Here is a 15983-nt window from a genome sequence, read left to right on the forward strand (position 1 = left end):
CACTGCAAGGAGCGTATGTATCTTTTGTTAGGTTTATTCCTATGCACTTTATAGTTTTTGTAAATAGTTTTTCCCCCCACACCATACCTTTTTTTTTCTCCAACATTTTGAGTTATTACTCAGGAGTTGTTACTCCCGCACTGTCTTTAAAAAATTAGTTTACTCCAAGTTTTATATAGTACCAGATTCATTGCTTCAAGGAATTTATCCATTTCATTCCAGCTGTCAAATTTGTTGGCGTAATATTTTCTATTTTGTTTCCTTGATTTCTACTTAATTGGGGTTTACTTTGTTCTTCGTTCTCTAGGTTCTTTTGATTTAACCTCTAGCGTCATTGATTTTAGCCTTTCTTCTTTTCTAATATCAACATTTAAAGCTATAAATTTCTCTGTAGCACTTCTTTATCTGCAGCTGCCCAAATTTTGCTGTTATATTTTCATTATCTTTCAGTTTGAAATACTTTCTAATTTCCCTGATTTCTTTTTTGACCTATGGATTATTTCAATGTGTTAATTTTTCAAATATCTGAGATTTCCCTAAATATCTTTTTCTTATTGATTTCTAGTTTAATTTCATTCCTTTAATTCATACTCTGTGTAATTTTAATCCTTTTAAATTTATTGAGATTTTATGACCCAGTATATGAATTATCATGGTGCATGTACCACATGCTCCTGAAAAGAATATATATTCTGCATGTATTGGGCACAGTGCTGTCACGTAAGTAAATGTTACAGGTAAAGGTGATTGATAATGTTTTTTAGATCTTATATGTCTTTACTGATTTTTTTTTTGTCTAATAGTTCTATTAATTGCCAAGAAAGGAGTGTTAAAAATCTCCATCTATGATGGTGATTTTTTTGTTTCTCCCTTAAGTTCCATCAATTTTTGTCTATGTATTTTGAAGCTCTGTTATTAGGTACACACATATTATGATTGTCATGTCTCTGATGTACATCCATCTTTCTCTCTGATAATGCTCTTTGTTTTGAAGTTGTCTTAATTTGAGATTAGTATAGTTGTTCCAGCCCTCCTATGCTTACCATTTGCATAGTATATCTTTTTTTTCCATCCATTTACTTTCAGCTTGTCTGTATCTTTACATTTAACGTATCTCTTGCAGACAACTTACATAGCTGGATCTTGCTTTTCTGGCATTCTGACAATTTCTGAATTTTAATTGGAATGTTTAGTCGTTTAACATTTGATATAAATTATTGATATGGCTATATTTAGGTCTGCTGTTGTACTATTTTGTTTGTTCCCTTTCTTTTCTGGCTCTGTACCTCCTTTCCTGACTTCTTTTTTTAAAAAATATTTATATATTTATTTGGCAGCACCAGATCTTAGTTGTAGCACGCAGGATCTTTAGTTGCAGCATGTGGGCTCTCTTAGTTGCAGCATGTGGGATCTATTTCTCTTACCAGGGATTGAACTCAGGCCCCCAGCATTGGGAACACAGAGTCTTAACCACTGGACCACCAGAGAAGTCCCTTTCCTTACTTCTTTTGGATTAACTGAACATTGTTTTGAATTTCATTTTAATTCTTAACATTTAACTACATCTCTTTGCATTAATTTTTAGAGATTGCACTAAGGATTGCAGTATACATCTGTAACTTTTTAGTCTATATGAAGTTAACACAGTACCACTTCATGTAAAGCAGAAATCTTGAAACCCTTCTTTCTCACCCCTGCCCTGTCCCAGAAGCACTTTTATACTGACCCAGTAGGATATTCTACCTATCCTATAATTTCGTTAGAAGCACTCTGAATTCCTTCCCCAATACTTCTTGTGGAAAATAACCCAGAACTCATCATTAGTAACAACAAAGCAACAAAGAAGTTTTCTTAATATCTTCTTGGTAAAGAAGACTCTCATGAGTTTATTCTGCTTATCTTTAAACTTGCCTGTTTCAGACTGATTGAATGAAGCCTCAGAGCAGTTTAGGGTAGGGAAGTGGTTTAAAATTTCTTAGCAACTACATATTTGCCAGACCTTTTACATATCTCATTTAATCCTAAAAACTGCAGCAGATGCTATTACCAATTTAACAGATAAACCTCATCCCTGAGCATCAGATCCCTGTCAACTTTTCAATGTGTCCAGACTTGACCACTGTATTTAAAATTGCAACTCACTCAGCACTACCCATGTTAAGAGTCCCCTTGCCTTTTTTTCCCCCACAGCACTTTACACCTTCCAATATATTATATAATTCACTTATTTGTTATTCTTATTATCTCCCTCTCTAGAAAGTAAGCTCCTTGAGGGTAGGGTTCTTTGTGTTTTTTTCACTGATATATTCAAGCACTTAGAACAGCGCCTGGCACGTATTAGTAGCTCTTTACATATTGTTGAATGAATGACTATTCCTCATTTTACCTGGGTGTTTCACAGGCGTCTCATACTCCATCCTCCAGTATTCCCTATGAGCCATCATTCATCCAACCAGGTACTCAAATCAGAAATACTCCTGTGCCCCTTCACAATCTTATGTTCACTCATTAATTTATTCTTTGAACAAATATTTTGAGCATCTGCTATGACTGGGCAAAATTCTAGACACTAGAGTTTCAACAATAAACAAAGCTAAAATCCCTATCCCTTGACTCTGCCACCGAAGCTTTGTATTGGGGGAATTAGACAATAAACAAGTACATCTGTCAAATGCTGAGGAAAAAAATAAAGCAGGGTAAGAAGGATAGGGAGGGTTTATATAAGGTGAGCAAGAAGGATCTCTCTGATAAGGAGACTTAAGCAGAGACCTGAGGAAAATGAAGGGACAAGTTGTATATATATATGGGGAGTGACTGTAGGCAGAGGCAATGGCAAATACAAACATCCTAGAGCAAGAGCATACCTGGCATGAGCTTGGGACAGCAAAAAAGCCAGTGTGGCCTTTTTTCTCTCAGTGTTTTGTTTTGCATAGTTGCTATATCTGCTGTGAATCCTATACATTTTTTCATCCCAGACAATGTACCTTTCAACTCTAGAAGCTCAATGTGGGTTTTATATATGTCTCTACATAACTTTTTGAACATATGGAATAGTTATGCTAGTTTATTATTTTTTTAAAAAAATATTTATTTGGCTGCACCAGGTCTTAGTTGTGGCATGTGGGGTCTTTTAGTTGTGGCATGGGAGATCTCTAGTTATGGCCTGTGGGATCTAGTTCCCTGACCAGGGATAGAACCTGGGCCCCTTACATGGGTGCACGGAGTGTTAGCCCACTGGACGACCAGGGAAGTCCCCAGTTATGCTATTTTAATGTTCTCTGCTAATTGTTGGTTCTGGGTTGGTTTCAGTTGATTGATTTTTCTCCTCTTTATGGGTGGTGTTTTCTTCTTTCTCTGCACACATGGTAATTTTTGATTGGATACCAGATATTGAGTTTTATTTTGTTGGGTGCTTTTTTTCCCTCTGGCTTGGGTATGTAGTTATCTCACACACATGCACTGATCAGTACTCTACAGATTACTCCAGGGGCACTGTCCTCAGATCTCCAATGTTCTCTCTGTGTGCAACTCTTTCCTCTCAGGAACTCTGTCCTACACAAGGTAACAACAGCTCACTGCCGGTGGAATCTGAAGCCTGTGATGCTGTGCGATAACAAAAACAAGACGGAAACCCAACTCAAGTTCTTCTAAGATTGACTCAACCTCCCATGCCTGCCTGAGAGGCATAAATTTACACCAAGGCATAAATACTCTTTACCTCAGGTTCTGTTTTTTTCTACACAGTAAGTGGAATTCAATATTATGAGACTCAGGAAAAAAAAAAGCCCTAGTCAGCAGATGAAGCAATTAATGGAACTAGACTCAGAGTTGACCCAGATATTGGGATTATCAGTTAGGGACTAAAATATCTATAATATATTAAAGGATACAGAAAAAAAGGTGGACAACATGCACTGATACACAGGGAATTTCAGCAGAGATGAAAACTACAAAAAAGAGATAAATGGAAATGCTAGAAATAAAAAACATAATGTCAGAGATAAAATTTCTTTCAACAGTTTCATTAGTAGAATGGACAAAGATGAGGAAAGCCTCAAGGAACTTGAAGATAGGTAAAAAGAAACTATTCAGTTTGAAACACACGGAAAATTTTTTTTTTAAAAAGTGTAAAAAACAAAACAAAAACTAAGAAACCACCAAAAACAGAGCATCCAGGAGTTGTGGGACAATGACAAGACAATCTGATGTACATGTAATAGAAGCCCCAGAAGCAGGAAGCAAGAGACAGCAGGGCAGAAGAAATATTTGAAGAGATAACGGCAAAGAACATTACAGAAATAGTAACAAAATATCAAACCACAGATCCAACAAATGGGGTCCAATGGGCTGCTGCTGGTCAGCCTCAGTGCCAGCTACGTAAAACCAAAAGCAGATGTGGTCAGTCTTCAGAGGCCAGAACTCAGAACAGTCCTCACGACTCTGGCCAATCCTCCGCTTAATGAACCTCACTACGTTTTTACTAACTTTTGGGTCTGGTCTGCCAGGTGAGAGCCTACAGACTGGCAGATTAAAGACACCTCTCTTTGTCCCTTAAACTTACGCAAATTGCTCAGCCTCCCTCGTAGTTAAAAGAATAAATATTAAAATTAGATACTTATATTGACAAAATATGGAAAGCTTAGCAATATCTAGTACTGGCCAGGAATGGATGCAAAGTTATTCTCAAATGCTGGATGGAATGGAAATTGGTTCTTCTTGAAAGGCAACTTGACTGAAAGTGCACACACACACCCAATGATCCCACTTCTAAACAGCTACTGAAGAGAAATAAACATATATATGAGACATGTACTACTAGCATGTTTGTGAAAATGAGGGTAACCCTCCATTAAATTTTACCTGGGCCCTCTGTCCCATTACCTACCATTATATTTCTTTACACTTCCCACCAAGCTTTTGGAATCTATACTTATACCTGTCATCTTTGATTTTTTTCCCTAAGATTGCACTGAAACTTTTTTCAAAGGGTCACCATAAATATTAAAAGTAATGTCCTGTTACCAATCTTCATCTTTTTCTATCACTATACAACAGTCAACAGAGATTGAAATCACATTTACTTGCCCACCATATGCTTTCACATATTCACATACAGGCATACCTCAGAGACGTTGCAGACTTGGTTCCAGACCATTGCAATAAAGCTAAGATCGCAATAAAGTGAGTCACACAAATATTCTGGTTTCCCAGGACATCTGCAAGTTATGTTTCTACTGTCGTTTATTAAGTGTGCAGTAGCATTGTGTTTTTAAAAAATGTACATACCTTAATTTAAAAATGCCGTCATCATCTGAACCTTCAGCAAGTCATAATCTCTTTGCAATGGTAACATCAAAGATCACTGTTCACAGATGACCACAACAAATACAATAATGGAAAAGTTTGAAATATTGCAAGGATTACCAAAATGTGACACAGAGACACGAAATGAGCGAATACTGTTGGAAAAATGGTGCCGACAGACCTGCTCAACACAAGGGTTATCACAAACCTTCGATCTGTAAAAAATGCACTATTTGCAAAGCACAATAAAATGAGGTATGCCTGTATAATATTTCACAGATAGCACATACGACCTCATAAAAACCCACTGAAATAGATGGTATCAATCCTTTCTATAAATGAGGAAACAAACTCGGAGCACCTTGCCCAAGATCACAAATAATAATTCAGGAAAAGTATCTAAGTGCAAGTTAAGTGCTCATCCTACTAATGGCTGGTCCTGGAATTTTCTTCTACTGGTTCCTTTACAATTCTTGGTTGATTATTTAACAAAACCAAAGACCAAGATTAATTAGTATAAGGCGCAGCATACTCAGAAACCAAGTAATCATATTAGAAGCATATAAAAATAGGCTAATCCAAGGGTTCAAAAGTATTATGTGTTCAATTAAAATTCCCATGTCTATGGTTATGAGTAATTTGGATGGAAACAACCAAGCAAATATTGTTTCATAGCAATTGGCAGACTTTAATATTCAAGAAAAATTAAGTCCATCATACACATTAAAAATATAGGAAATTTCATGCAGACATGAAGCTTCCGATTAAGCCTTTGTGGCAACTTTTAGAATGAGAGTTACCTATAAATACAGTATATTTTACAGTTCCCAAACTTCGTAATTTTATACTGTGATTTATACAGCTTCTCTTTATATTTTACATATCCCATCTTGCTCACTTGATTAATATACCCTAGCCTGCATTGCTTCAGATTATGTAAATTTAATAAAAAACAACAACAAAAGCAAGCACAGTGACCTATCTCCTCCCACTTGATGAAAATGAATGAAAACATTTGTGTATAGAGTTATTTAAGAAAAATGTTTTAAACTTTAAGGCTTACACACTTTAGTAGCTATTTATACACATAAGAAATACAAAATTAAATCCTCCAGTGACACCTCTATTATTGATTGATACCACAATTTTCAAGTTTAGAATATATTAACTACAAAAGCTATAAGAAAAAGAGTGATGCAAATTTGTGAAGTACGTTTAAAAAACAGTATTCATAATATGAGGGAGAAATTAGAAACAAATGAAATGATTTCAGAATTAACTAAAATATAAGCTATAATTTAGAAATATAAGTAACATTATTAAAGAATAAAACCTGATAGCAAAAATTTTAAGTAATAATGCCAACCCATTGGTGTCAACCTGTTTTTCCCTCTGAGAAAACCAAGATCGTTTGTTTTGATACAAGTTGTAAAAAAGTGAATATTAATCAGTGAATAAAAAGCATTTCTAAATTACAAACAGCATGATTCCTTTCCTTTCAATGGCTTTTTAAAAATACTTATGCTCCTTTTAAGTTTCTTTCTTTAAAAGAAAAGAATAAATTTGGGGGCTTTTTCCCCTTGCAATTAATTTCAAGTTCATCCATGTGGTAGGTAAGAAGAATTCCCACTAAGTGAATATCTGCCAAGTACTGAGGAACACAAAAAAGAGAAACAGTTTTTCAGAAATACTCAACAGGTTACATACACGTGTCCATAACTTGACAAATCAAATTAACTTCACGGAATCCTTCACTGCATCATGGGCATAAAGGCCACAGGAGCTCCTGTAGTGTATGCAGAAAAGGTCCCACTGGTAAGATGCCAAATCGCGTAGTGACTCCCCCGCACCTAACTGACAGTAAAGGTCTAAAGATTTCTAAGTAAGTTTTCCTATGAAAACATGACATTTATGCTACCAGCACATTATTGAGATTAAGTCTATCTAATCCAAATTGCGACAGAGGTCACTTAATATCATCACAATCATCTGTGAAAATATTCCATATAACTTCCTTTTCTCCAAGAAAAGGTTAAATTAGTCATCTCTACTTATCAAGCTACTGGAAAACAGGATAATAAACATTAAAAAAATACAAAGGAAAACTCCCTCCAATAAAGATCCGCTAGAGGTAGAAGTTTAAAGCAGCATATATACTGTTTTAGCTACAGCTATCAGGGAACAAAATTGGTATTAATCTGAAATTATATTAATGGCTGCTTCTTACAATATTAAAGACACAGACCATGGCAGTAATTTATCCCTAAATTTCATAATCAAAATTTCTCCACATTAATACTATCATGACAGTTTTTACTAGTATATAATTGTTTTAACGGAAAAAAAAGTGCTTGCTTTTGTAATTCATGTAACCCAAAGAAAAGACATTATTGTAAACATCTCACTGACAAACTCTGTATTCATTTATAGTTTGAAATCATACATTTCAAATGGGCAGATTTTATTCTTATGTCCCCAGTTTCCGAGCAGTACCTTTAATAAAGGCTTTTGTGCCTCACTTAGAATGTTGAGATCTCATACATTTCAGAGTGATCCATGATGAGTATGCTTTCAAAAAGCGTTCAATTTAGTGTGTCCAAAATACTTAATTTCTCAGTTATTTAAAATGCATTTTACTGGCCTGTGATCCTATGAATTCAGCACTTCATAAAAATGAAATGTTTGATGCTAACTATAAAGTCAGCTGAGCTAGAAAATAAAATCAAATAACCTGAATGATAAAAGAATAGATGCACATTTTATCTACAGATTCCTTAGGTCCAAAGTAAACAAAATTCCCAATTCCAGATGTTGAAAGTGACAGAGGATCCTTAGACTTTTTAAAAAATAACATGTGCAATGCATACAAAAGAACAAAAAAGGAGATTATTATGGACTTCAATACTATTAGTCATTCATATGGCAGACTTGCAATGGACAGCTTCATGAAGACACTGGAGACAAAGTCTTTTCTACTGAAAGATAATTCTGGGCTTCAAGGAAAATGTATATTTGAAGACACTGGAGATAAAGTTTTTTCTACTGAAAGATAATTCTGGGCTTCAAGGAAGATGTATACTTGAAGACATTTCCTCCATTTTTACTTGTGTAGTACAAATATGCATGGCATAGTATGTTTCTGAAAAAGCAATAGACATATTAAGAAAATAGACGCTATTTCTTAATTTTGTTAGGAATAAGAAGGCACCACTGACTTGAGGTTGTGTCCTGTCATTGTGATAGTTGACTTTGAGTTGTTTATTTCAGCATCTGCTATTATTAAACTTTTTTTCTTGTGATACCACTTGAGACCGTTATTGTGGTTTACGGACCACAAACAAGACACATTCATAGTAGTACTTCATCATGGAGAGATCATTCACAGTATATGTTGACAAGACAGATTCTTTTTCCACCTGAAATGCAAACAATAATCATAATGATGATGATGATGACAACCATGGTGCTATTTTAAACATATTCTGTATATTAATTCATTTATTACACACAAGTACCCCCTAAGATTGGCACTATTAGTAATCCCACTTTACCAACAACAGTTTTGCTCAAGGTCACACCACTAATAAGTGGTGGAACTGGAATTCACACTCAAGAAGTCTAATTCCAGAGCTTGAACTCTAAACTACTATAATATGTTGCTTCTCTTTATCTTTAAGAACAAACCTGTTATTTACTTTTTAAATGAATCAAATGCTTCTAAATAAACATACAACTAAAACACAATAGTCAAAGTATCATGAAACCTTATAATCACATGATAAGGAAAGACTGAACAGTACAAAAGTACATACAGTTAACAATATCCCTCTTACACCTGCCCTCCCACCCTGTCTACCTGGTACTTTTCAGTCTACAAAGGCCAATATTATAATGGTCAGCTACCACTTATTGAAAGGTGATTACACCAGAGATTACAGTTTTCCATTTACATACATATTATCTCAAATCCTTATAGTTCTAAAAGCTAAGTATTATTATTTTCACTTTATGGGTGAGAAAACAAAGAGGTTAAGAGGTAAAGCCAGTAACTACCATAACATCACCATTCCTGTTTAAGTGCTTTGGAAGTTAAATTTTGGCAATACTTCATTCCATCCTTACCTCTACCTGGAATCCATACTGCAGGACAACGTTTTTTATATCCTCATAGCTCAATTCTATGGAAAGTTCATTTGCCAAATTTTCAAAGTGGTATAGCAGAGGACCTATGGTTTAAAGATACTATGAATGAACTACTTAAATATAAACATGCACTAGTAGCCGTTTAAACTGAACTCCAAGTTGAGAAATAAGTTGGGTAGAGGATGAAACGTAAAAAGGAGAGGTAAAGAACCATTACATTTGCCAAGGACAAGTATCCAGACCACTGAAACTTTGGCCAAGTAACTGCCATTTGAGTGCTGGGCCTACATTCATGGGGAGCAAGACCCTCTGGTATAACCGCCTTGCACTGTGATTCTCCACATCATGGGCCTTACACCTGTAACTCTTAAGGTCCTGAAGGAGTAGCTGAATCACAGAATGCCTAGTCCCCAAAATGCAAGGGTATACTGTAATTATAATTCCATAAGTAAATGCAAAACTGCAGTTACAAACTGAGTATCGCGTGAAAACAGAGAAGAGTCCTCAAGCCAGACTGGGAAGGAAAAATGCAGGGGTAAGGGGGGTTGGAGAGTTATAGGCTGGGCTTCCTAGAAGGAAAAGGTGATACGAGAGCTGGCTTTTTTTTCCCCCCCCTTCTTTTTTGGCAGCACCTTGTGGCTTGCAGGATCTTAGTTCCCTGACCAGGGATGGAACCCGGGCTACCACAGTGAAAGCACTGAGTCCTAACCACTTGACCGCCTTGTGCTCGCTTTTTAAGAGCACAGTTCATATCCCAGCTCTAACACCAACTAATTGTGTGCCTATGAACAAGTCACTAACTCTGTCCCATCTGTAACATGACTTTAACGTGAGATAGCACACCTGGCATATTGTAGGCACTAAGTTCATCAAAGCTATTACAACTTCTTAAAATGACATTCCCCCTTTACTATTCTCTCACTCCAGATATCCAAGGAACTATCACCTGACTCAAACCAAATTTTCCAATCTTTTAGTCTCACATTTTGCCCAATCTATCGGCTTTATCCAGGTAACATTATCATTCCAAAGTTATACTAAAGGATTAATCTAGACAATCGTCTCTGCACCTTTCATTGGGTTAATTATAAATCCTGAGACCAACTCACCACCCACACCCCATCCCCACTGCTCATACCATATGCTAATAATCACAAGAGATAAAAGTAACAAACAAGACAAAGTTTCTGCTCCCAAACTGCTCACCACTCTGTGGAACATACTTACTTAGGGTTAAAAGGTTTTTCTTCTTCTCTTTTTTATTGTACATAAACCACTAGAAAAAAATAACTATAATTTATATATTAGTGCTCTTTTCAAAAGATAACAATGACTCCCCACCAAACTACTCACTCTATCAAGCTTCAATTCCTTTTAGCTGGATTAGTACTAGTAAAAATGAAAGATGCTACCATTTACTGAGCACCTATTGTATCCAAGATCATCCCAAAGCTTTTGAAGCCTTTTATTAAAGAACACAGAGCCTCATAGCAAAGTCTTTCCAGCTCTAAAGCATATGCTGTTCCTTCTCTGTTATTTTAAGAACCTCCAACAATATTGTTTTATTGTATCTACATAAACACATTCCTAGGCCAGATTTTACTTCTACGTATGTTTTATTCCATTACAAGCTATATGTCTTAGGTTTCTTTTGAATCCACCATAATGCCCAGCATAGCACTGAATGTACAGTTAAGCATCTGTAACTTTACCACCCAAAGACAGCCATTACAATTGCGCTGTATTTTTCAGTCTCCTATCACAAATGGTACTTCAACAAATAGCTCTGTGTATATTTCAGATTCTCCCTTACAAAGACATTCCTTGAAGTGAAATTTCCAGGTCAAAGAGAATAAACAGGGCTTCCCTGGGGGCGCAGCGGTTAAGAATCCGCCTGCCATTGCAGGGGACAGGGTTCGATCCCTAGTCTCGGAAGATTGCACAGGCCGCGGAGCAACTAAGACCATGCGCCACAACTACTGAGCTTGCACTCTAGAGTTCGTGAGCCACAACTACTGAGCCTGCATGCCACAACTACTGAAGCCCACGCACCTAGAGCCCGTGCTCTGCAACAAGAGAGGCCACTGCAATGAGAAGCCTGTGCACTGCAATGAAGAGTAGCCCCCGCTCACCGCAACTAGAGCAAGCCCAAGCGTAGCAACGAAGATCCAACGCAGCCAAAACTAAATTTATTAAATAAATAAATAAAATAAAACAAAGAGAATAAACATTTTTACTGACTTGATTCAAACTGCCAAAATGCTTTCCAAAGGAGATAATAACAGTTTTCACTCACAATTGCAATGGTAAGTACTTGTTTTAACACCTTACTTAGGAAGTGGTGGGAATGCAATGGTACAGTCACTCTGGAAAACTGGTTGGCAGTTTCTTGTAAAGTTTTACATACATGCACCATATATGACCCAGTAATTCCACCAGTAGGTACTTATCCAAGAGAAATGAAAACTTGTGGCTACAAGATTTGTACTCAAGTGTTTATAGCAACTTTATTCATAATCATAATTTGGGAACAACCCATATGTCCATCAACCAGTGAAAGAATAAACAATGTAGTATATCCATACAGTGAAATATTACTCAGCAATAAAAAAGAAAAAAGCTACTGGTATATGCAACAAAATGGATGAATTTCAAAAGCATTATGCTAAGAGAAGAAAGCCAGACACAAAAAGCAACTTACTGTATGATTCTATTTATATGGTATTCTGGAAAAGGGAGAACTATAGTAACATAAAACAGAGAACTGCCAGGTATTAAGGATGAGAAAACTGACTACAAAGGGGCACAAGAGACCTTTTGGGGACGATAGAAATGTTCCCTATCTTGACAGAGGTAACAGTTACATGATTATCCAGCTTTCAAAATGCATCAAACTGTACACTTAAAAGGGTGAATTTATTATATATCAACTATACCCCTCCCAAATCTAACTTAAAAAGAAAAAACACAATAAGTATTTGCTAATTTGGCAAGAGGAAAATGATAGGCCAGACATGATTTCATCTGCATTTCCTTGAGGCTGAGCAGTTTTTCACATTTATTACCTGGTTGCTCATTCTTTAAATGAATGTTTACCAAGCACCTAGCAAATACCTGGCACTGGATATATAAAGATGAATAAAACACTGCCACACTCCTCAAGGAGTTCTTTATTTTCTCAACTCGCGTGTCTCTTCACATCTTTTAATGGAAATAACAGAAGAAGCAAAGAAATATTTTTTCCTTGACCATAAGTATAAAGCAAGCTCAGTAAGAGAAAGCTAAAATAACATGAAATTTCATAAAAATAAAATCAAACCAATGAGTAATCCTAACACTCAGAGAGAACCACTTGAAAACTTAATGTATCTCCTTGCAGTCTTTCCTTGATGCATTAGCATGAGATATTACGTATATAGTTTTGCATCTTACGCTTCATTAGGAACATTTCACTATTTTATTGATTATTTCTGGAGAATGGTTTTACTATGTGGCTATCCTATGACTATTTACTATGTGGCTATCCTATGACTATCCATTCCATTACTGTTAGAAATGTAGGTTCAGTCTAAGTTTTCACTCAGTGAGTATGTCCATTAATTGGTCTTTAGTCTTCACCCATATCTAATTATTTCGCTCTGACAGACTTCTACAAGTATAATTAACCTAACACATGTACGTAATACTGGATGCAATTATGTAATAGGTTAGATAGCAAGGCAAATATTTGAGGCTTTGTGGGCCACATACAATCTCAACCACACATTCTTATTTGTGTGTCCCCCTACCCCAACGCTTTAAAAAATGTAAAAAATACTCTTAGCTGGTGGGCCATAAATAGGCGGCTGGCCAAATTTGGCCTGTGGGTGATAGTCTGCCAAACCCTGACCAGTGTATGAATTGTTAAGATTTTATCATACATTATCAAAATGTTTTCTTCTTGAATAAAGTTTTATTACTATACTCCCACTAGCAGTACATAAGCACACCCTATCTCACTGTACCTTATCTAAACATCAAGCAAAAAATTTAAAAATCTACCCAATATGATACGTGAAAAATGGCATCTCATGTATATTTATTTGATTAGCAAGGAAGGTGAACATTGTTCCCCCTGTATATAGGTCATTTACATTTACTCTTTTATAACTTATACATTTATGTTGTCTGTCTATTTCACTTCTGAGTAGGTTTCTCTTAAAGGCTTTTACTTTTTTTTCCCTTTCCAATGTTTTTCTAATTAAAAAATATAGAGCTCATTGCAAAAATACAAAAACATATAAAGGAACTTCTGCTTCCTGTAAAGGCAGGTTAGGTTATTCAGACCAGTGTTTCTACTGAAAACAACTAAAATTGGCGTATATATTTTTTAAAATCTTAAAAATAAAGAATACATGGCAAGTTACTAAGAAACTACCAGGAGCCCAGAGGATTAACCAGAGGTAAAGCTAGATGCCATTTTTTTTACCCTGAGGGTATTTGACTATCCATATGAAATGGGCCTGCAATTTAACAAACTCTTTTGGCCAGGGTGATAAAAAGACAAAACTCTGAGCCTACCCAAGGTAGGTCTGACAGATCACCCAACATTATATTTGGAATCTTACAGGCTATCTTCTTTTTCTTTTTTTTTTTTAATTTTTTTTAAACATCTTTATTGGAGTATAATTGCTTTACAATGCTGTGTTAGTTTCTGCTGTATAACAAAGTGAATCAGCTATACATATATATATATATCCCCATATCCCCTCCCTCTTGAGTCTCCCTCCCACCCTCCCTATCCCAACCCTCTAGGTGGTCACAAAGCACCGAGCTGATCTCCCTGTGCTATGTGGCTGCTTCCCACTAGCTATCTATTTTACATTTGGTAGTGTATATATGTATGTCCATGCCACTCTCTCACTTTGTCTTATGGGCTATCTTTAAGGTAAGAAATAAGTAAATTGAATTCTATCCTTTAACCTGGGGGTGGGGGAGGAAGGGGGTTGCAAGAAAAGCTGACCTAGTGCTTACTAAACAAGGGGGAAAAAAGAGAAAAAAAATAATTTTGGAGAGATATTGTAAATCATGCTTTAGCTCTAGGGTAGATTTTCAGCTTAATTTTACATAACATGAGTGGTCCAATGAACCTCAAGTCCAGGTTTTAGTTTAATATTTGATTCTAATTTAATTTAGAATTTAATATTCTGTTGTTTTCCTGATAATTTTCCAATCTTCTCCCAGAAGCAAATGCACATTCCTTTGGAGAAAAAACCCTTTAATGTAGGTCTCCAAAAATCTCCAAAAGTAACTTCTCAAGGGCAATGAGCAATAAATAAATGGTTAAGGTCCACAGCCCAGGGAAACAAAGAACCATAAGCAAGAACCAGCAGGAACAGGAGAAAGCAGAGACTCACCTGCAAAGACTTGAGATATTACAATTATTGGACAAAATACACTCAGTATTTTCAAAGAAATAAAAGACTATCTTGAAAATATATTCAGAGAATAGAAGATTCTTAAATGACATAGACCAAAACACACAAACAAACAAACAAAAAAACCCCACCTAATAGAAATAAAATAGATATTAGACACAGTGAAAGAGAGAATTTGTGAATGGGAGGACAGGTCACAATGAATTATCCAGAATGCAAAACAGAGAGACAAAAAAATAGCAAGTAAAGAGAAGTGAAAGCTAGAGTGAGAAGGTCTAAAATACATTTGATTACATTTCCAGGAGAGAAGAAGAATGAGGGAGAGGAGATTTATGAAATAATAGAAATAATACGTGTTATTACTTATTTTGATGCTATGCTTGTCTCATATTGGCAAGTGGAGACCCTTTTTTAAGCTAAGATTTTTCAGAACTGATGAAAAAATTTACAGACTCAGGTAGCCCAATAAACTGTATAGTTTTTTGTTTTTGTTTTTTTTTTGGCAGTACGTGGGCCTCTCACTGTCGTGGCCTCTCCCGTTGCGGAGCACAGGCTCCGGACACGCAGGCTCAGCGGCCATGGCCCACGGGCCCGGCCGCTCCGTGGCATGTGGGATCTTCCCGGACCGGGGCACGAACCCGTGTCCCCTGCATTGGCAGGCGGACTCTCAACCACTGTGCCACCAGGGAAGCCCAACTGTACAGTTTTTAAAAAGAAAAAATCACAACTAGATGTAATATTGAACCTGAAAAAACTACAAAGTGAAAAATCTTAAAAACAAAACTGATTACTTAAAGAAGCAACAGTTAAAATAGCTGAAGTCTAAACAGAAGCTAGAAGCCACTGGAATGATATCTTCCATGTACTGAAAGCTATATGCCAACCTTGTACTCTATACCTAGTGTTGCTTGGGAACTAAAAGTACCAGCATAAACTCATGATCTATAAACATGAACTGTATCTATAGACATAGAAGGGTACAAACATATACTTCTAAAAAGGCCTAGAAGCAATACCATCACAGTGGTAAAATCCAGATTTTCATTTCTACATACCATTCCCCACTAAAAGGAACCAGGAATCCTTGGAAAAAATGACTGACTTCAGGGATCTCAGGCA

At 36.1% G+C, this 15983-nt stretch overlaps 1 protein-coding gene across 4 annotated transcripts in view; it reads right to left on the reverse strand.

The window, feature by feature from the left end:
- Positions 1-5211: 5211 nt before the first annotated feature.
- CARNMT1 (carnosine N-methyltransferase 1) overlaps positions 5212-15983 on the reverse strand; it is a 40008-nt gene continuing 29236 nt past the window's right edge. For 2 of the 4 annotated variants that reach the window (XM_029203074.1, XM_029203076.1), the window contains exons 7-8: positions 9427-9530; positions 5212-8720 (exon numbers count right to left, since the gene is read on the reverse strand). In XM_029203074.1, coding sequence (XP_029058907.1) covers positions 8619-8720; positions 9427-9530 — 206 coding nt within the window. In that variant the 3' untranslated portion in view covers positions 5212-8618. The remainder of the gene's footprint in view (positions 8721-9426; positions 9531-15983) is intronic. The other 2 variants (XR_003790811.1, XM_029203075.1) reach the window with 2 other exon arrangements.

The sequence above is a fragment of the Monodon monoceros genome, unplaced genomic scaffold (assembly GCF_005190385.1).
Source record: "Monodon monoceros isolate NGI ecotype Baffin Bay Population unplaced genomic scaffold, NGI_Narwhal_1 Super_Scaffold_5, whole genome shotgun sequence".
In the NCBI taxonomy this organism is placed as follows: Eukaryota; Metazoa; Chordata; class Mammalia; order Artiodactyla; family Monodontidae; genus Monodon; species Monodon monoceros.